Below are 22,991 nucleotides of genomic sequence, written 5' to 3'. Positions count from 1 at the left end.
GTAAAATTGATATTTTATGCATGAGGCGAAATTAATAGTGAAGCGCAAATTATTCGTTTCCAAATGTAGGTGGAGTCTACACGGGGAGTGTCACTGAAATTTGCGAGATGCAAGAGAGGAAGAGATGAATGATTTAAATAAACTAAAAAATTGTACCAAAAGTTTGTAAGTTTCGAGTATAAAGAACAATACATACTGACCGAGATCGCATCCGGAGAGATGGGTACTTATAGATTAGAAATATTAAGTATTAGAATCGAGTTTCTAATCTTGACATTGGTCACCGATGCAGTATTGAAGATATTTGGAATTAGTGACGGTAGTTCATAAAGATTACAATCACTTATGCGTTCCTAAAGAAAAAAATATCGATAATATTAATTAATTAAGCATGTAAAACAGAAGTACTTAGTAAAATAAAGTAGGAGAGAAATATTTATTTTTGATCCAATTTCTAAAAAAATGAAATTGCGGTATTCTTGTAAAAAATTGGCTATAAAGTACTTATGCTGCTACTATTTATCAAACACAATATCACATAAAATAACACTTCAATATATTTTGATTTATTTCGTACCGTAAATATTAAAACATTTACTTTTATGCCCCTAAGTACCAATACAAGGAATGACATAAAATATCCGAAAATACATATTTAGCAATTATATTGGGAGTGGTGGATTCACTCCAACAGGCTCATGATAACTTAAGTTTATGCCAGAGCATGAAATTTCAGGTCTGAATCCACTAGCCACAGCAGAGACTTTGATGATCATTAATATATATATATATATATATATATATATATATATACCGCTAAACCACCTATCGCCAAACTAAAATATTTGGTCGTCTATGCCGACCTGACGACCAGAAATTTCGCGCTTAGTTTACGTAATCTATTTCACAATTCCCAATAATAGTAGACAGTATGTATGAATATCTTTTTTGCATACCGAACTGATAATAATAATAATCTGATACTTTTAACAAAGTACTTTTGCTTTTTAGAAAAAACAAACAAACAAACAAACAAACAAAACAAAACACGAAGCTCCTTTTCCGTGTGTTAAGATGGCTGGTGGATCCTAAGTGACATGTCAAAAATAGTACTCTTATGGATCCGCCATCTACTCTTATTGTTTCATTAAGAAGAAAGACGATCTTTTTATAATTATAAAGAACGAATTTATTAGAGTAGGAGAAAGTAAATTGAACAAACTAAACCTGCCTCTGCAATATTCAAAGAAAATTTGAAATACATAGCAAAACAAAAGCAGAACAATGAAAATAGTTATTACTTTATTAATTTATTAATCCATTTAATTATGGTATTTGTCCCTTCGTTTCGAAATATTATAAACTGGACTTCTGAAGAATTTTCAATTTTCACTGGAACCATAAGATAAATTGATTTGATGAGGTAGAAGCTTGATATAGTTTGAAGTTGAACGTGTGAAATAAGTTAAACTAAATTGTTTATTATATAACAGCGACAATCGTGGTACAAATTATTTTTGTCAAAGAATAACATTAACAGTAAATTTGAGAACAGATGTAGTAAAAAAGATAATTTATTTCGAAATGTTTTTTTTTTAAGTATTTGTTTACATTTTCAGTTAATATGTATCAAATATATTATTTTTAATAAAGAAGCGAGGTTAAATATTGACAACTGCAAATTTGTAGTCTTTTATTATAATCATAACGTTATTAGAACGAGAAATATGTAATTGAAACTCACCACAATCATAATATAGTGCAGTCATTTATGTTAGAACTAGATTCACCGAGAACCGCTTGTTTATGAGTATATGACAAGGAGGGTTCGTTTAGTTTGTCAGAACAACATATTTCATATATATATTCATCATCTAAATTCCTGGCATAAAAGAAAAGATTCTTTTGAAGAATTGACTAAACTGTATTTTTGCCTTGCAATGACATTAGTATCATGAAAAAAATAGTACATGATTTTAGACTTCCGAGTGTACCCAGATGTGACATATCAGCATATAAAATAAAAATATAACTATCTTTTCTTCATTATTTTCTTTCAAAATCATACACCAAACTCTATTTTGTATAAATTGCATTCTTGTGGACCACTAGATTTCAATCTCTCATTATGATCGGTGCTAAGGATATTTTTAATTCCAAATGAACAAGTCTTATTGGCCTCTTTAATGTATACTTGCCTGGTAGAGGGTTAGTATTAAAGGATAAATTTTACTATGTTGATTAGACTTGCCCAGAGGCGAATAGGACAATCGGGCGGCGCCAGGTGCGCCCCCTCCACAAGCACATCCTAGATGTAAAAAAAAAAAAAGAAAGAATAAGAAAGAAAGAAAGAAAAAAAGAAAGAAAATTCCGAACTGACAGAACAAGCTTAAAATCGTGAAGGCCGGTGCAGTGGAAACCAGGAACATATTTTGTTTTAAGTGAAGAGCATGCATACAAAACGTGTTGAATTCCTATTTTCTGAATGATTAACCGGGCTCGTCTACCCAATCGTAAACACAAACACGTCTCTGTGTGAGAGTAACTTGTTAAATATCATTTCGCATTTGAAATTAACATAACTGTTTTCTTCTTTTTTTTTAAATCCTACTTGACAATATTGAATGTTTTCTTTCAATTCTTTGATCTTACATTATACGTGGTATGTCCGTAGTGTTTTTAATTTTTTTAAATACCACGACGCGAGCAAGTGTATTTCGATTCACCACAGTAGACTTGGCAATATCAAGCCTTCCTTAACCATTCCGCACCCTTATCAAAGTCTGCCTCATCCCAGTCTTGGGAATTAACGTAACAGAAGTAACGTTTTCCTAGTAATTGTAGCTGTAATGCGTTAGAAATTTTTAAGTAGAGTATTTAGTTTGCGTTACATTTCGGATGAGTAACTACAATATTTGTATATTTTTTTCGGAAACAAACGCATTTTTTCTGTAAGTGAATATCTTAAAAATGGAGCAATGAAGCATCATGGACTACGTATGTCAGTGACTGATAGTCAGTCACCGACACACAAAGAAACAGATAACTTAGTGCCACTTGCTGTCTTTGGAAGATGAGTACAGCCTCAGGGAAATCACGTATACTGATTGCAAGCACCGGAAGAGTTTGTCATAGATTTTGACCGCTCTAAATCAATGCATTCAGTGAGTGAACTGCGAATACAATGATAGTCTAGTTTACTTTGGTTGATGTTGTTTTTATAAAGATGGAGAACAAATATATTTTACCGTTCGAACATTTGAAAAAATACACTTTTTCTTAAAAGCTGAGGATGATGGTCGACAGAATTTAAAAGTAAAGTGTCTCGAGTGAAATGAAGGAAATATTTATCAGCAGCCAGGAGCTCATCCGCAAATTTGAAGAAGCATCTAAAGGTAAGATTTTTTTAGTAGTTAAATTTCTCGTGTAGACCGAAACAGCATACACATAAACGTTTGGGATTAAGCTATTGTCCAAATATTAATAACTTGTTTACACGTGCTCTTAATATAAATTAATGCTTTTTTTCAATACAAGAACTAAGATTTATTTGTCAGGAGAATTAGAGACGGATTGCGAAGATCTGCTTCCATCTAACCTTACAGGTACAGAGATACTTTCCTGGCATTCGCTTGGTAGAAGTGAGGAGGAAAATAAGGAAATTTTAAGTAAATAATTATAATTGATATTTATAATAAAAATACCAAACAAGTGTGTCGCGATGTCCTGGACGTTCTGTAAAGTGTGTCTTCAGTCAAAAAAGGTTGAGAACCACTGTGTTAGGTTCCAGGACACTGGACGGCCAACTCCGTGATAGGAACGAGACATTCCGAATATGAAGAACGCTTTCATTGCACCATCTCGCTTGGTATTCTTGTTATTTATGGAATATAAGAAATTTGTATACTACTATTTTGTTTATACTTATGGAGACATTAGAAGTTGCAATTACTTTGGGGTGGTGCTGTTTCAATCAGGGGTGCCCTAAGGGAAGAATATGACGCCAATGGAGTCATCAAAATTTGGGGGAGGGAGTTTTTAATGTAAAATAATTAAAATTGTCTCATTTCATGCACGAACAAAAAACGTAAAAACTAGTTACTCAGTCAATTACTACATTATCATACCTTTCTGCTCCCCCCTCTTCCCTCAGTCCCACCAAACCTTTTATAAACTGAGTACAAAGATTTGTATGGCGCTACATGTAAAGGTTTGCTCAAACAATTAACTGATTATGAAGTTGTTGCTGTAATGCATTTCTCTAAAAAAAAATATTTAAAGTTTTTATGCCTGTGACGGTTTGTCTTCAAGGCACAACAGTTGATTATGGAAGAGTTTATTTAGTGATTGGTGGAATACAAAAGAAGCTTAGTTCACTAAGAAATGATGAATCGTGGAATAATATATGTTCAGCAGAGATACATTTATTGAAAAACATGAACTTACCTTTGCAACAACCAAAAGATCACGGAAGACGAAAAGGCTTATGGACGAGCTGCCAGTTGATGAAGTAATAACTGAACCTGTTGATGTTTACTTTAAGATCCTTGACTCACTGACTGGTCAATAACTAGATCGCTTTTCAAACCAATCCTTGGTCTTAATGACCCAAATGGCTTTCTTTTCTCATGATGGATTTAACAAACTGAATTAAAATCTCAGATCAAATAGACACAAGAATTGTGTGACTTCTACCATTTTGATAATGAAGAAACAGTAGCTGAGCTAGAAAACTTTTCATTCGTATACAAGGCCTCACACCACAACTTAGACATTTCTGATTTGTTACCCAAACCAAAAAAGTATAAGATTTTCAAGCAAGACAATAACAATAGTAGTAAGTTAAACTCAGAAGATGCTCAAGAAGAAGGCTTAGATGGAGAAGAAATTGATGATGAAGAGGAAGACAGCATGGAAGCAACTATATGAAGCACTGGATCAAATGAGGTTTAATTTAGTCATAGAGAGTCAGCAGCTCTCGGGATTTCCATACTTAAATAGGCTCTGCAGAATTCTGCTTTCACTGTCTGTAACAAGCTGCTCAGCTGAGAGAATCATGAGTCGGGTCAAATCGTAAAAAATCGCCTCAGAACAAGCATGGAGGACACTTCGTTAAATAACTTATTAATTTTAAGTAGCGAGACTGATTTTTTGAACCAATTATCATATGAAGATATTATTGATCAGTTTTCCTTAACCAGTAAACAAAGACAAAGAATGTTAAAACGTTAGATTCATCAAGTTTAATGTTTTTGTTATTCACTTTTACTTGTGTAACTTGAGGTAACTTTTACATCTTACAATTTCTGGAATTATGCAATTTTTTCCTGTATCTTTAAGAAAATATATCTTACTTTTTCATCATGTATCCTTGTTTTTGGTTACTGGATGTTAAAATAACAATATCCCTAAATAACATACTTTTAAAACTAAATCAGTAAAATACTGATTATAATTGAGGAGCGTTCTTTCAAAACTCGATAGAGCACAAAGCATTTTTTTTTTTTTTTTTTTTTTTTTTTACAGAAGTTGCATTTTTGTTATTATTGTACATAACCTCTATCGAGTTCTGACAAAACGCTTATGATTTCATATTTTATACACACGGCACATTTCTAGATTGGCCAATTCTGATTTCATAGTTCGATTGGTAGCATAAAAAGCAACATACCTATTTTATGTATACCGCCGTTTCTCAAAATTTGCTCTATCGAGTTTTGAAAAAAAAAAAAAAAAAAACACCCCTCAATTATAAGTGAATATCGAGGTGTATAGGGAATTTTACACCTCGAAAGTAAGAAAGTAAGATATATACAACTTTTAATTAAGTGTACCGGAGAAAGAGGAAATTGTTCTGATAAAAAATTGTAAAAGTTTAAAGTCAGGGACGAAGAACAAAAATTCTTGTTGAGGACAGTCGACCATAACAGAAAAGTCGTCACCAAGCAAACGAAAGAAGGGATTGCATTATTCAAAGTTGATTAATATAACACATGTTTTGCCTATCATACTATCTGTTAATTTTAGTGTCTAGTTTTAGTATTATTTTAAGTTTACGATGTCTAGTTTTAAAAATAAAAATAATTAACATTAAAAAATAGTATTTTTGCTTACTTTTAGAAAATTGATCCGTGTGCAACCTCTAGATATTATCTAATCTTCTTGAAATTTGTTATATATAACTTTTACATCACTGAGACTGGGAGCATAAGCAAAGTTTTACTTTAATTTTTATCTTACAAAATGAAACATCCTCAAGTGTACAAAGATTAATTATTAATTTTACGTTGAAATAAATTACATTTAAATAGAAAGTTAGTGTCATTGCAATGTGTGTCTTGAGTCCTTTTTTCCACCAATTATCTCACGTGTTGTGAGAGTTGGGACAGGAAGAGGTGTAAAATTAAATGTGAGAGGGATACTTGTTTAACTTTGGGGGATTGCCACCCCTGGTTTCAATTGCAACAAACTAAGAAAAAAAAAGATAAGATTCCATTTTCCCAAGAGATTATTTTTTCTACTACAGATTACTGTTATCAATCTACAGTTCTAAACATTTACAATGATTGGGGAAAATCAGAATGTGAAATAATAATAATGATAAACTAATAATAATACTAATAATACTAATAATAATAATAATAATAATAATAATAATAATAATAATAATAATAATAATAATAATAATAATAATAATAATAATAATAATAATAATAATGGTAGTAGTAGTAGTAGTATAGAAAATTGATTTTTTTTCTTTTTTAGATATTCAAAGTTTCGAACCTAAAAGTAACGCGCTACTTTCAAAATAGGTAAGAATTACTTTTTTGGAGCAAGTAATACTCTAAAAACTCGTTACATTTTAAGGCAAAGTAAAGTAACTTGTAACACATTACGTTTTTACAAGTAACTTATACAACTCTGCCTCTTCGTTTCTGCTGCTCCAGTCCGATTGTTTCAACATACAGCGCTGGAACAATGTGCAGCACACTGTGAGGTGGCGGCCTGCAGTAAAAAGTCAAACTTTTCTTTTAAAAGGTAAGAAACTATACATCTAAATACATACTCGAAACAGACTGTGAGAATTGATGAAATACGAAAATGAAATGAAATCTTTGAGTTTTACGTCCCACGCTTATGCCGGTTAGGCTAAAGGAGACGGTGATGATGAGTAATGAATGAAATGGTGGAATGAAGAAAGTGGGAGGAAACGGGAGAACCCCGAGAAAACCCACGCACACGGTGATGAAATACGATGATTTATCTACGTACTATACATGCTGCTTACATTACAGACATTACATTACTTAACTGTGCAAATTGAGGCCAAAATAGAAATATCTATTTTTGTTGTCACTTACTGGACAATGGATACATTATTTGAATCTTAAATCTAACATTTTCACTTAATAATAAATTGAATCATCCAGTAATGTAAAGTATTAACCAGATTAGGTTATGGCTTCTACTAAAATTAACTGACAGAATGCTTTGTGTGTGTGTGTGTGTGTGTGTGTCGTGCATAGCTTATTCTGCAGATCGACCCAACACATTTGTTAAAGGTTCTGTACGTGGCACTGAGCATGCTTATAAGAAGCCGTTATGAAACCACTTCTTCGCGGACAATTAAAGCAACTGTAGTATCAGGTTGAGAAGGTAATCCGTCGAGTTGTCGAAGTGGTGAAACTCATTGGTAAAACAGGGCTCAATTACAAAGGAAAAGGAAATGAAGCAACCTATAGACTGGAACACACAGCTACAGATCATGGGAACTTTTTGGAAATTGTTTTTTAAGCAAATTTAATCTTCCGCTTCAAAGTAATTTAGATAAGGTCATTGAGAAGAGTAAAATAAGTCATGCACGAGCAAGCAAGCAGGGTGCTGGTCACCAGTAGCGTAGCGTGGTATTCCGAAATGGGGATGCCAAAGTTAGTCACTTGTGCGATACAATACTACTAAAATCAGCAATACATAGCTATACCGATGGGAAATATAGGGTTGTAAAAAATTTAGGGGGGAGGCCCCCTAATTGGTGGCCTAGTGGGGCATACAGAAGCAAATGCGTGGATTACGTCAGAAGCCAATAAGCAATTGTCTCAGCTTCTTCTTACTACTACCGTGTGACAAGAAAACTCGGCCCCGCTGTTGTATGAACATTGTTCCCAGTATAGTTCCCTTTATTTCTTTCTCGTGGGCAGCTTCTTTCTCCGCATACCATACTTCAATCTCGTTCTTTAAAAAGTCACCCCTAGAAATTTGTCATCTTGAGTTCGGAATTCAGACGCCCATTCGTGAATATGGGCCTGAGTTTATACATATATCATTTGAAGATGCAAATAGAAAACACTTAAACCAACTCTGGGGGCCTGTTTCTGTGTATATATTTCGTTGTGAGATATCCAGATATTGAAGGCAGGGGCGGAAATCTGTCTTCAACATTCGGGGAACGGGTAAGACCGTTCCCATTTTTTTTAAGCGATGTTCAAAATATTTATGAAGTTGAAAATCAATGCTGTGGAGGATCCGAGTTGTCTTCAACATTTGGAGGAGGGCAAATTTGAGGGAGGAGGGCATATTTGAGGCTTACTCTGGGGGGAGGGGTGATGAAACTCATATTACGGTAGATGAATCTGATTTCTGAGGTGAACCTGTTGTATATTATATACTAGGCGATGTAGATGAAATTGTGATACGTATCAAGTGCCGTGAACACATTCTGAAATCTGAATACATGCATATTTATAATTGATATGTTTCTATTTACGCATCCACAATGATCCACATTAAAATTTTAGGACACTTGTTTTGTAATAATATAAATAATGACTTCCCCAAAACTATGAAAGAAAATCAACTATGTATGGCGCAACAATACTCTTATTTGAACAAAATTATGATGATCACAATAGCATTATAGGAATCGTTACAGGAATTAAACAAATAGTTGAAAATAGACTAACAATAATTAATGACAATGAAATATTAAAAAACACGATTCTTTTTAAAAAATGAAATAAGTCAAGGGACCTCAATTTCATCCCACTTTCCTTTGTGGCATTCGGATACAAATCATCACAATTTCAAATCGGATAGATGGGACATGTCCCCCTCATCTCCTCGGGATATGTGCCAATGACTGAAGGGCCCAAGCAATCTTTGCGAGGGGCGGGAATGCTGGCTCTCTTGGTCTACCAGATCGGTGACCGTGATTCTACAGAATGCTTTATATTTATGCTTGTGTGTGTGAGCTCCCTCAAAGAGTTTCTGGCCACGCCACTGGACATACTATGTATTTATGATGAAGATTAATAGTTTGCTTTTAATTACGGTTACGATTACGATTACGATTAAAGCATAACTCTTTTTATACTATTATTTACATAACCGACATGCTTCAAAAAGGCATTAAACTAGCCATTTCTGTTTTGTTCTATTTCCTTGACGTTAGCGCTCGTACGTTCTGTACAAAAACTACAGCTTAGTTCAAAATAGATAAAGTTGGAAATACTTGAAGATATGCCAGCGTATATCTAAAGCAAAATGTAGAGTTGCAAGGGGTAAAGAGAGTTGAGAGCAAGTAGTTGCGCATGCGCACTCGACAGAAAGCAGACGAAAACCCCATTTCTTGCAGTAGGCCTGGATGCCCAAGGAACATAGCATACGACAAAAGGAAACATAGAAAATGTGTATCTGAGTGACGCGCATGCGTAGGTTCCGCTTGTCAAAGTAAGGCGAGAGAGCACATCCAGAAGATTGCAGTGGAAATAATTGTGATAATTACAAGTAAACAATTTATATACAATGAAATACGTACTTTTTCTTATTAACAGGGGATGTCGGGCATACCGGCGTTCCCTTACGCTACGCCGCTGGTGGTCACATAAATTTCCTTTCTAAAACCACGGCGAATAACACTTTGGATGCTATCATCACACTTCTTAGAGAAGAGATTTCGAAAGAAGTCTCTCAAGTTGGGCTATTTTCTGTTCTATTAGACACTACTCAAGATATAACAGTTTCAGTGCAGTACTATGTTCTTTTACAGCATGATGTTAAAGAAAGAATAGTTCTCATTGTGAAATGCATATCTACCAGCCACAGGCCAGTATCTTTGCGATTTACAGCTGGAAATTCTGCAGAAGTTGAACCTTGATATTAAGAAGGGAATTGGAAATTCAACCCATGGAGCAAGTAACATACAAGAGTAATATTCGGGTTTTTCAAAACATCTAAGTACCGTATGCCCTGATCAATTACGCGTGTGGTGTTACACTCACATACTCAATCTTGTCATATGTGATGTGACTAGAGCTGCAAAAAATACAATCTATGGTCGTTTTTACATAAAAACTCATTTTTGGGGGGAAAAAACGGAAATTTTGAATTTTTTTTCTCATTTTCATGGTGTTTCTATCTAAATAGCTTTCTCATAGTATACTCTATAGTTAAATAAGACTTCATGACCTAAATGTCATATTTCTCTCTGGAATTCACTATCATGATGGGTGGAGAACATGCTTTATGAATTAAAGTAAAAATAAAGTATGTAGTATTTAAGGGTAATTTTAGAGAAGCTATTTAACTTTATTTCAACTTCTGAGTTATCAACACTTTTTTCTTCTCTAAATCATTTCATTTTTAGTCATCCGTGTTTCATTGTTTAGAACTTAGTACTCTAGCTTCTAGCACATATGTTAAACTTATCTTTTTGAATATATCCATCAGAGCGTACTTCCACATTTCTGTTATAATGTAGCTGTGCAATGATTTAGCAATAATCTTTCGGATACAACCTCGAATACTATATTACAAATAATAAGTAGCAGATTTAAAAAAATATATTTTAGGAGAGGTTTCTCTGATTAACTAACTAACTAACTAACTCTATGGCCTATGGAACCCGGAGGTTCAGTACCGCGTTCACAAAAGCTCTCCACTGACTTCTATCCTTAGCTAATTGCATCCAGTTTCTACTTTGTATTCCTATCTCTGCAAGATCCATCTTAATATTGTCCTCCCATCTGCGCCTAGGTCTTCCTAATGGTCGTTTTCCTATGGGTCTACCAGTCAAGACTTTGAAAGCGTTTCTACTTTCTTCCATTCTAGCTACATGACCTGCCCACCTAAGCCTCCTAGACTTGACGACCCTAACAATGTTGGGTAAACCGTATAAGCTATGTAGTTCCTCGTTATGAAGCTTCCGCCATTCCCCATTCTCGTTCCTCTTGGGTCCAAATATTCTTCTCAGGATCCTGTTCTCAAATACTTTCAGTCTATGTTCTTCCCTCAGAGTAAGCGACCATGTTTCACAACCATATAGAACAACAGGCATGATTATCGTTTTATATATTTTAAGCTTCAAATTCCTCGACAGAATTCGCGACGACAAGAGATTTTGAACCGAGTAGTAACACGAATTCCCTGCTTTTAGTTTCTCTGATTAATGTTTGGTTTTTCTCAAAATCCCTAATTTTTAGTTTAGAGGAGCTTGAATTTTATGAGTACAGCCGTAATTAATATTTCGTTTCGTTTGTATATCCCCTTTGGGATCCTATGGTACAATTTGTACCATACGCGTTTTTCATGGTACATTGCGTTATTTCTCTTCTATTTGAGCTTTTTCGTCCGTTTTTTTTTTTTTTTTGTTTTCCAAGTCCAGAGGCCTTGTAGAAGACATTGCGTATGGTTTCAGACCGTCCTGCGTCCAGACATAGGAGGTGATGAAGTCATAAGTCAAAAATTTATTTTCTCATTTTCTAAGCCTATGTTCAATATTTTTTGGCGGGCTTATTTTTCTACGTAGAAGATTGAAATTTTGCACAAACATTCAGTCCACCGAGTAGTATTTACCAGATTTTTTGTTCCGATGTCAGTACTAAAACAGGGGGGAACCAAAGGGGCAAAGGGGTAAAAAAGGGATTTTTTAACCCCCAAAATCCCGTTTTTCGTAATTTTCCCGCCTTACATACATGATAGGACCACGTGAGTCGTACCATCTGAAAGGCAGTTCTATTCTGAAGAGAACGACGGTCGAATTATTATCCTAGGGTAATTAGGGATGTCTCAGGGAATTTTTAAAAAATATACTTCTATATAGGGAAAAATGGGGCATTGTCGGTATATATATTTTCTGGCGGGCTTATTTGTGAACGTAAAAGAATGAAATTTTGCACAAACATTCAGTCCACCGAGTAGTATTTACCAGATTTTTTGTTCCGATGTCAGTGTTAAAACAGGGGGGGAACCAGAGGGGCAAAGGGTTAAAAAAGGGATTTTTTTACCCCAAAAATCCCGTTTGTCGTCATTTTCCCGCCTCACATACATGATAGGACCACGTGAGTCATACCGTCTGAAAGGCAGTTCAATTCTTAAGAGAACGACGGTCGAATTATTATTCTAGGGTAATTAGGGCCGTCTTAGTGAACTTTTTTCCAAATATACTTCTGTATAGGGTAAAAGTGGGGCATGGTAGGGAAATTTTTTTCTGGCGGGCCTATTTTTTCACGTAGAAGATTGAAATTTTGCACAAACATTCAGTTCACGGAGTAGTATTTACCAGAAGTTTTTTTCCGATTTCTGCGTAAAAACAGGGGGGGTCCAGAGGGGCAAAAGTTGAAAAAAGGGAAATTTTGCCCCAAAAATCCCTTTTTTCAGGAATTTCCCGCCTTAGATACATGATGGAGACATGTGAATGGTACCGCCTAAAAGACAGTTCTATTCTGAAGAGAATGATTGGCGAATTATAGTCCTAGGGTAATTAGGGATGTCTCAGGACTTTTTTTCCCTGAGATCATAGTGTTTTATGGTAATTTGTGGCATTGTGGGAATTTTTGGTACAAATTCTCTCGCCCTTACTATTCAAGATAGAAACTTGAAATTTGGCACACACATTCAGTATACCAAGTGCTACTTATCAGATTTTTTTTTAGATGGCTACGATCACATGGGGGGGTCCAGGGGGGGCAAAGTTCGAGAAAAAAATTCCCTCCGAAATTTTCACTTTGACATTTTTTCCCGCTTCTGGTATATGGTATGGGCATGCAAGTGATACCATTTGAAAGCCAGCTCTATTCTGAAGAGAACGAGGTATGAACCATGATCCTAGGATAAATAGTGACGATGCAGTAGCTGCTTGACTAAAAGTCCAAAAAATAGCCCAAAATGCCAGGACTAGAGATGCAAGGGCTCGGAAAAAAACCGGCTTTTTTGGAAAAAAAACTCGGTTTTTTCTGCTTCGCTTTTTTGCTTAGGAAATTTTGGCCTTTTTTGAAAATTCTGCTTTAAATTGATAAATCAGATTTTGTTTTGCTTCTCTACAACACAAAAAGTCATTTAATTAGTGGTTGATGCCGATAATAATATAAAACATCGAAAATAAACCATGAATTTCGAAAAGATATTTCAAACAGTTTTACTTCAACATATTTACATTATGAATTCCAAAGGATTAACCAATGTATATAATAAGATTTTTTTAACCTCCTACATACAAAAGTAAGCAGGGTTGGCAAGAGCCATGGTTGTTTTTGAAAATGCCAAAAACCCGTTTTTTGGGGGGAGTTTAAACTAGGCTTTTTTGGTTTAAACCAGGTTTTTTGGGTTTAGATATTTTGCTTTATGTATTTATATTACATATTGACAGAAATAAGTTTGTTTCGCCTTGCTGTTATTATGCAACAACGGGGTTATGCTGGAAGAGGTCACATAAGCTTAAAGAAGTCCGGTCAGTAAGTTTCTTAAATTGAGAAACTCCCGCCCTAGCCATCGGGAAAATCCCGTCATTACTCTAAATGTAAAACAATAACGGAAAAAATCCGGTTATTGCTTTGCATGTAAAATTTAAAGGCCAACGTGTCATAATCAGTACGCTAAAACTGAGGTATTAAATTACAAATCTAGTGCGTACATATCATTGAAAATACAATCCAAGCTAATGTTGGAAGCTACGTAGGCAATCGATAAATTTTGTCAATTTATATCAGTATATTTAAGCAACCTTGGCTTCTTTATAAAACAACAGGCATTCAGGCATGCAGAAGTATACAATTTAGTTTCGTTTCGTATGTTCAGGCTTAACATCCTTACGTAATACCGAGGTTATCAAGGAGAAGACTTTCGCTTAAAGTGACATCCGAACCGCTACTTTGTTTACGCATGAAAGAAGGGTTGTGGTTCGACCGAGAATTGAACATGGGGCACCTTGATTAAAAGGTGAAAAGGAAATAAAACTAATGCAGATGGTTTGATGTATAGAAACGTCACCATGAAGTTCACACGATTCGCATTTTTCGTACCTTTTATTTTTTTTCGGTTTAAACCAGTTGTTTATTTTAAAAAAAGAAGAAAAACAGCTGGTGTAAACCAGCCAACCCTAAAAGTAAATACTTCTTTTAAAAAAATACTCAAATAAGTAGCAAAATTCTATGTAGTATTTTTACTTCAAAATATTTCATACCCTCTTTTTGGAACAAAATAAAACATAAGAAAAATACTTAGATTTATATGATACACTTAAAGGCTGCACACCTAGAGCTTTTGGTTTTGTATATTCTTGAAATTCTACAGTTTTATATAAGCACCATCACGGTTTATTCAGTCCTCAAGTTTTCTGTATTTTTAACAAGAGGGATTGAACATGAAGGGTGTGAGATAAGAACATGGTAACCCATAATTTTACTATTTTAAGAAATTAGAAATTTTCTGCTGCACAATCCATTTTGAAAGTCGGAAAGCTGATTTTTCACGTAAGTCTATAGGCACCTACATGAGGGATCAAACGAAGCGGTATGCGTTGCTGCCTATCTGATGCTGCGTAACTCAGCAATTGAAAATTTGTTAGTTACTATGTTCTTGGCTCACACCCTTCATATCATTATGGAACTCTCCCCACCCCACCAACACACACACACACACAAAAAAAAAGGACTACGGAATATATTTAAGTTAAGATAAATACAACTGCACAACAAACATGATTGACTGGAGCTTTTGCGCTTCTATCGAGAAGTCCGGAATTCAACTCAGCATTCGACCATTCTGACAAAACTTTTCTCCATTCCATCTATGAAGTAGAAATAGTGCGTGTACTGTGAGTTGGCTGACTTCATTTCTTATTGTTTTTAAATCGTTATTATTACTAATTACCAGCAGTGACGGTTTTGCGAGGGTTAGGGGGGGGCGGTCTTTCGGACTGAACCCTGTTCCCCAAAATTACGGAATGTCTAAAACAAACGAAATATCTATTAGTTATGCCTTTACTCATTAACTTTAAGCTGCCGTCAAATAAAAATTACGAATGTTTAGAAAAACTAAACATTAGTAAGAAAAAAACCCTCCCAAATTACTTTTCTAAATCCGCCACTGATTCTCAGTATAAAATGATCTTCAAGGTTGTATCCGGAAGATTATCGCTAAATATATAAACGAAACGAAATACAGTATTAGTTATGCCTGTACTCATAAACTTTAAGCTCCTCCCAAATAAAATTAGGAGATTTTAGAAAATGAAACAATCAGAGAAACCCGTCCCAAAGTACGTTTCTAAATCCGCTACTGATTATTTGTATAAATTAGTATTCAAGGTTGTATCCGGAAAATTATTGCTAAATCGTTGCACAGCTACAGTATAACAGAAATGTGGAAGTACGGTTAGACGGATATATTGAAAAACGTACGCTTTAACGGATATATAGAAAAACGTAAGTTTAACTTCTGCGTTAGAAGCTAGAGTACTAAGCTCTTAGAAATGAAACAGACGACAAACTGAAATGATATCGAGAAGAAAAAATATCGATAACTCAAAAGTTAAAATAAAGTTAAATAGCCTCTAAAATTGCCCTCAAATACTACATTCTTCATGTTAGCTTTAATTCGTAAAACATGTGCTCCATCCATCTTGATGGTGAATTTTAGAGCGAAATATGGCATTTAGGTCATGGGATTTTTATCTAAGTTTAGAATATACTATAAGAAAGCTATTTAGATAGAAAAATCATGAAAATCAAAAAGCCAAAATTTCCAAAATTCTCGTTTTTTTCCCAAAAAAGCCGGCTTTTTATGTGAAAAAAACCATCGATTCAAAAAAGCCGGCTTTTTTGCATCTCTAGCCAGGACCCTAAAAGGGATATTCAGCAATAATCTTCTGGATACAAGCTTTAAAGACCATTTTATACTGATAACCAGTGGCAATTTCAGAAAAGTATTTTGGGAGGAGTTTTCTCAAGGGATTACTTGAGATTACTATTGTCAACTTAAGTTCTAAATATTTACGATGATGGATTGGGAAAAATCATAATGTGCAATAATAATAATAATAATAATAATAATAATAATAATAATAATAATAATAATAATAATAATAATAATAATAATAATAATAATAGTGGTAGTAGTAATAGTACGCAAAATTGATTTTTTTTTTTACATATTCAAAATTTCGAACCTAAAAGTAACGCGTTACTTTCGAAGTAGAGTAACAGTTACTTTTGTGGGGCAAGTAACGCGTTACATTTTAAGCGAAAGTAAAGTAACTTGTAACGCCTTACGTTTTTACAAGTAACTTACCCAACAATACTTCTTCCTTTCTCCTATTTCAGACCAATTTTTACATAGAGCACCGGAACAATCAAACTGTAAGGTAGCAGAACAATCAAACTGTGAGTAAAAAGTCAAAATATTCTTTAAAAGGTAAGACACTATATACCTAAATATGTACTCATAACATATTACGAGAATTGATGAAATACGACGATTTATCTACGTGCTATACATGCTGCTTATATTACAAACATTACATTACTTAACTGTGCAAATTGAGGACAGAATTGAAATACCTATCTTTGTTGTAACCTACTGGACAATGGACACATTATTTGAATCTTAAATCTAACATTTTCACTTAATAATGAAATGAATCATCCAGTAATGTAAAATACTAACCAGGTTAGATTATTGGCTTCTAATTTAATAAAATTAACTGTTAAAATGTCTTTTTTTCAGTGTGTGTACAGCTTATTCTGCAGATCGAACCAACATATTAAAGGTTAAGCGAATAAGAAAACACGAGTCTTCTAAAATACACCAGGCCAGTGTGGATGCTTACGTATCTAACAAAAGAGGATGTAGGTAGTGTTAAGAAATGATTTCTTCGTGGACAGCTAAAGCAATCGGCAGTATCAGGTTGAGAACAGATAGGTAACACTGGCTTACAGTGGTTTTGGTGCCGGGTGTTTCTTAGCTGATTTGAAGTAGAATTGGGACGCTGAATCCAAATATGGCGTTAGTTTTCCCCTAACAGCTTTAGTTTTTGAGATATAGGAATTGCAAGACTGACCTGCTACAACGTTGAAAATTGCATAGGTGCTGTTTTACTGTAAGTGAAAAGAAAACTATGACATTTAAATCTGTTATTTGGAACACTTTGAAAATAATGAAAACCATATAAACACAAACATCAAGTACATAATAACTCTGTAACTACATTTTATAATAGTTTTTATGAATAAAAAATCAAATAATTTGTTCAAAACGATCTATTCAACACTTCGGAAGCTTCGATTTCGTGACATCCTTGAATGTTTCTTTGCACAGTCTCTTTTTAGGTTCCAGCAGTAATCTGCCATCATATGGGCATCCCATCTTCCTTGGTAGCGGTCCTCCATTGTTTTAATATCTTGGTGAAATCTTTCACCTTGTTCTTCACTCAGACTGCCTACGTTGTCTAGGAAACGGTCCAAATGGCTGTGCAGGTAATGAATTTTGATACTCATATTACATCCAAGTTTTTGGAATGCATTAAGCATCTGGTTCACTAGCTCAACATAGTTATCAGCTTTATTATTGCCAAGGAAATTCTTGATAACTTCTACAAATGAGGTCCAAGCTCTACGTTCAGTCTCATTCATGGACTCCACGAAAGCCGGATCTTTCATGAGTTGTCTTATTTGGGAACCATCAAATATTCCAGCTTTTAATTTTTCTGTGCTGATCTGAGGTAGCTTGTTTCCCATGTAAGCAAAGCACGGCCCGTCCTTATTTAGCGCCTTTACAAACTGCTTCATCAAACCGAGCTTGAGATGTAGAGGTGGCAAAATGATTTTGTCACACTCAACAATAGGCATGTTAATAATATTTTTCTTACCAACAACCATGTCGTCTCTCTGCGGCCACTCTTTTTTTGACCAATGGTTTGCTTTGTCTCTGCTATCCCACAGACATAGAAAACAAGGATATTTTGTGTAGCCACTTTGCTGTCCAAGAAGAAAGTTCACCATCTTTAAATCCACACAAATCACCCACTGATGGTCCTGATATTTAATTTTTTCCATAACCAAAGCAATTGCTTCATATTCTTCTTTCAGTCGTGTTGAATGAGCGATTGGAATTGAGCCATATTTATTGCCATTGTGTAGAAGGACGCATTTTAAACTTCGCTTGGAGCTATCAATAAACAGGCGCCAATCATCTGGATTGTATTCTGGAAGACCCATGTGTTCTAGGAGACCTCTAACATCGTGACAGAATACGAGATTTGTGTCTTCAGTGAAAAATGGTAAAAACTCCTTTTCCCTTGTTCGGTAGAATGTGATTTTAGTTCCTTGTTCTAGTACGTTTTTCTCCTTCAATCTGGAAGCAAGTAATTCAGACGATTCTTTTGAAAGATTAAGGTCCCTAACTAGATCATTTAGCTCATCTTGATTAAACTGTTGAGGAATTGTTGACATTCCCTCATAATCACTGTCACTTCCATCATCCATGTCACAAGAATGTTCACTACGTTCGTTTTCAGTCTCACAAAGCTCTGGCAAGTGGTGAAACGTTGGGATTGGTATTTCATCGGAATGAACAACTGGACGTCTTGCTGAAGGCAGATCAGGATATGTCCACTTGTTCCGGTTATTTCTATTCATACCCGTAACATTTACCAGACAGAAATAACAGTCATCAACATGGTTTGTGGGTTCCCTCCAAATCATTGGAACACCAAACTTAAGACTTTTTCTTTTTCCAGTTGTCCACTGTCGCAAGTGTTCAGTACACATTTTACACACAATATGTGGAGCCCACGTTTTATCTTGGTCCCCTAGGCGTACACCAAAATATGCATGATATGCTTTTTTTACAAAGTCACTGATATGTTTTCTATTGTCTTTAAATGTGTACTCACCACATATGTAGCAAAACACATCAGGATGGTTAACACAACTTCTTCGACTTGAACTCATTTTATGTTCAGGCCACTAACACGGATGTTAAATATAAAGCCTTAGTATACGCGATACAAGTTATGATTTCAGAACAAAACTCACATGTTCCAACATGTCACTCCACCTGCAAGACAACAACTACGATCCACTAGCCAAGTAGAATACCAATGCAATCTAGTGGACGTTCCTGGAACTACTATATGACTAGTTTCCGTTTAGTACTGACAGATAGCAGCACTAATGAGAAAAGAGCGCCGTTCTTCCAAATAGAAATCTCTATAGAGCACAGTAGGATTTATTTGAGTTGCAGAGTTTATAAGATCATATTCAAACTTGTTATTACGAGAATATTTGTATTTCTTTTGCTTATTTTGTATACTATTGCAAGAAGCATGCAGAAATAGTGGTTACATCATTTATAATTTACATATTTATTTTGGATTGTAATATTTCTTCCACATACATTGTAACGTAAATAACACTACTGGTACAGTAGCCTGTATCTACCAAAGTAGAGCTGATAGAAAAAAACTGCTTACATTATTGGATTCAGCGCCCCACACATAGTTAAAATCAGCTCTAAAATTTTAGGCACCAAGAAAAAAATTTTTTTCTGTAGGCCTGTGTAATCTATCGAGTTGTCAAACCGGTGAAAATCATTGGTAAGAGAGGGCTCAAAAGCAGCCTATAGACTGGAACCAGGCCCGTATTTAGGTAAGTGCTATTCTGTGCTCGAGCACAGGGCGGCAGAATTTTGGGGGCGGCAAAGTTTTGTTTTTTTTTTTTAAAAAAAAAGAGATTCATAACAAAACCCGATTCGAATATTTAAAGCTAGCAACCCGCAGAGTCCCGCGCAAGCGTGAAAGAATATGTTACTGTGTTTGATTCGCTCTAATTACAGTAGTTACTAATTTGCTAGCTTATATGATTATTTTTAAAAAGTCGTCTTCTCCCACCCCCACCCCAAGGGGTGAGAATGAACTTGAACATCATGAAAACTGATACCGTTAAACTCAGCGTCCTCGAAAACTATGACTTTAACACTATCTGTCGTTTTCGATTACTTCTAAAATCTTGCCCCTCCCTGGGGAATGGAGTACGATCTTGAAGTTGAATTGGGTTAAAACTGTCACTATTCATTTCAGCGACCTGAAAAACTTCAACTCTAATAATGGTCTTTTCGGGGGCAGGGGACGGCAAATTATTTAGAGCACAGGGGCGCACAATATATTTTACGGGCCTGACTGAAACATACAAGTACAGATCATGGAAACTTTTTAAGGGAATTTTTAAAGAAAATTCGATCTTCCGCTTCAAAGTAATTTAGATAAGGTCATTGAGAAGAGTAAAATAAGTCATGCACGAGGAAGCAAGCAGGATGGTGGTCACAAAAATTTCCTTTCAAAAACCACGGCGAATTACATTTTGGACGACATCAGCACACTCCTCAGAGAAGAGATTTCGAAAGAAGTCTCTCAAGTTGGACTATTTTCTGTTCTATTAGACATTACTCAAAATATAACAATTTCAGAGCAGTGCTCTGTTGTTTTACGGTATGTTGTTAAAGAAGAATAGTTCTCATTGTGAAATGCATATCTACCAACCACAGACCAGTATCTTTGCGATTTACTGCTGGAAATTCTGCAGTAAGAGGTGTATTGGAAATTCAACCGAATGGCGCAAGTAACATGCGAGTACAACGTTCGGGTTTTTCAAGACACCTAAGTACCGTATGCCCTAATCAGTTACACTTGTGGTGTTACGCTAACATACTCAATCTTGTCATATGTGATGCGACTAGAGATGCAAAAAAGATGGCTTTTTGGAATCGATGGTCTTTTTCACATAAAATCCAGTTTTTGGAGGAAATAACAGAAATTTTGAAAATTTGGTCTTTTTTCATTTTCATGATTTTCCTATCTAAATAGCTTTCTCATAGTATACTCTATAGTTAAATAAGATTTCATGACCTAAATGTCGTATTTCGCTTTGTAATTCATCATTATGGATGGAGCGCATGTTTTATGAATTAAAGTAAAAATAAAGTACGCAGTATTTGAGGACAATTATAGAGAGGCTATTTAACTTTAACTTCTGAATTATCGACATTTTTTCTTCTCTGGATCATTTCATTTTTAGTCATCCGTGTTTCATTTCTTAGGGCTTAGTACTAGCACATAAGTGAAACATGTTTTTCAATATATCCGTAAGAGCTACTTTCCACATTTCTGTTATACTGTAGCTGTGCAATGATTTAGCAATAATCTTTCGGATACAACCTTGAATACTATGTTACAAATAATCAATAGCGGATTTAGAAAACTATTTTGGGAGAGGTTTCTCTGATTAATGTTATATATTAATGTTATACTTTTGACCCACCCTATATATATATATATATATATATATATATATATATATATATATATATATATATATATATATATATATAGGGTGGGTCAAAAGTCCTTGGACACCTGCATAAGTTTGAAAATCGACGGGAAAAGTAAGTAAAAAGTGATGATAGGAACAGAGGTTGTTGAGGGGCCGCAACTTTTGGAGTGGAGTGGAGCAGGTTATTTGAATGTGTGGAATGTGACGCGAAGTATCTTTGAAGTCTTCGAGATCATTTTTGTGAAATCTGTTTTTAATTTGGTTAATCGGTTGAAGTGTCATAATCGAAAATGTAGAATTCGGTTAGAGTGCTAACGTTAAATTTTTCAAAACTTTATAACAATGAACATTCTTTCAACGAAATATCTGTACCTTTGTTGTTTCATATGGAAAATAATACTGTGATTTTTTCGCAAAACATGCCTTTGTCAATTAAAATCGAAGCTCAAACATGTTCGGAATGTGGCAAGGAATTTCCAACAAAAAAGGGTTTGAGCATACATAAAACACGAAAACATGCCACACAGAAAATACCTACAACCAATACAGAGGATTTTGTTCAAGAACTCACCAAATTAAAATCAAGCACTTGGCTGATTAAACGAATCCCAAGAGAAGCTAGAAACATAGCAGCAAGAAAACTCTCATCTGTAGTAGAGGAATGCATCGACAAGAATGAATTTGTCTCTAATAATAATGAGTAATAATAATGAAGAATTATTATTATTCTCTTTTCACAATTTATATCTACCCAGAAATGGTAGCTCAACATCTGTCACAAACATAATAAAACAAAATCTAAACGAAACCTCCTCTATGGACACTCCTCCCGCTCCTAGTAGAAAACGTAATTTTGATTTAACAAATAGGATAATATCCAAAATTTCTGAATTTGATACAAATGGGGCTTTGAGATTACTAGCTTCAGATGATACCTTGGCTCCTGCAAATGAGGAAACCTATAAACTCCTGCAAGGAAAACATCCATCACCATCTAGAGTTCAAATAATGCCAGATCCTCCAAATGAATTAGACCCATGCTTAAAAGTTAATGAGGATGATGTATTAAAGGCCATCCATAGTTTTCCCTGCGGTTCTGCTTCAGGGATAGACGGACTATCGCCTCAACATTTAAAAGACCTAATGTCCAAATCAGCAGGTGATTCAGCGCTCATGTTACTAAATTCAATAACTAGAATGACAAATCTAATTTTAAATGGAAAGGAAAATCCGGATATATGTAAATATTTTTAAGGAGAAAATTTATGTGCCTTACGAAAGAAAGATGGTAGAATCAGCCCAATAGCAGTAGGTTGTGTTTTTAGAAGATTGGCTTCAAAGATTGCTGTTTGGTCTACAATCGTTGTACTAACTATTTACAACCTCGTCAAT

At 34.8% G+C, this 22,991-nt stretch overlaps 1 protein-coding gene across 1 annotated transcript in view; it reads right to left on the bottom strand.

Moving 5' to 3' along the window:
- The window catches only part of LOC145661547 (SID1 transmembrane family member 2-like), a 112,817-nt gene that overhangs the window by 32,706 nt on the left and 57,120 nt on the right, over positions 1 to 22,991 (bottom strand). The window contains exon 7 of the mRNA XM_081726870.1: positions 16,564 to 16,653. Coding sequence (XP_081582996.1) covers positions 16,564 to 16,653 — 90 coding nt within the window. The remainder of the gene's footprint in view (positions 1 to 16,563; positions 16,654 to 22,991) is intronic.

Source organism: Thermobia domestica, chromosome 10, assembly GCF_964235325.1.
Source record: "Thermobia domestica chromosome 10, izTheDome1.hap1.1, whole genome shotgun sequence".
Classification (NCBI taxonomy): Eukaryota; Metazoa; Arthropoda; class Insecta; order Zygentoma; family Lepismatidae; genus Thermobia; species Thermobia domestica.
The sequence above is the reverse complement of the archived record's forward strand: the minus strand, read 5'-3'. Positions and strand labels throughout refer to the sequence as shown.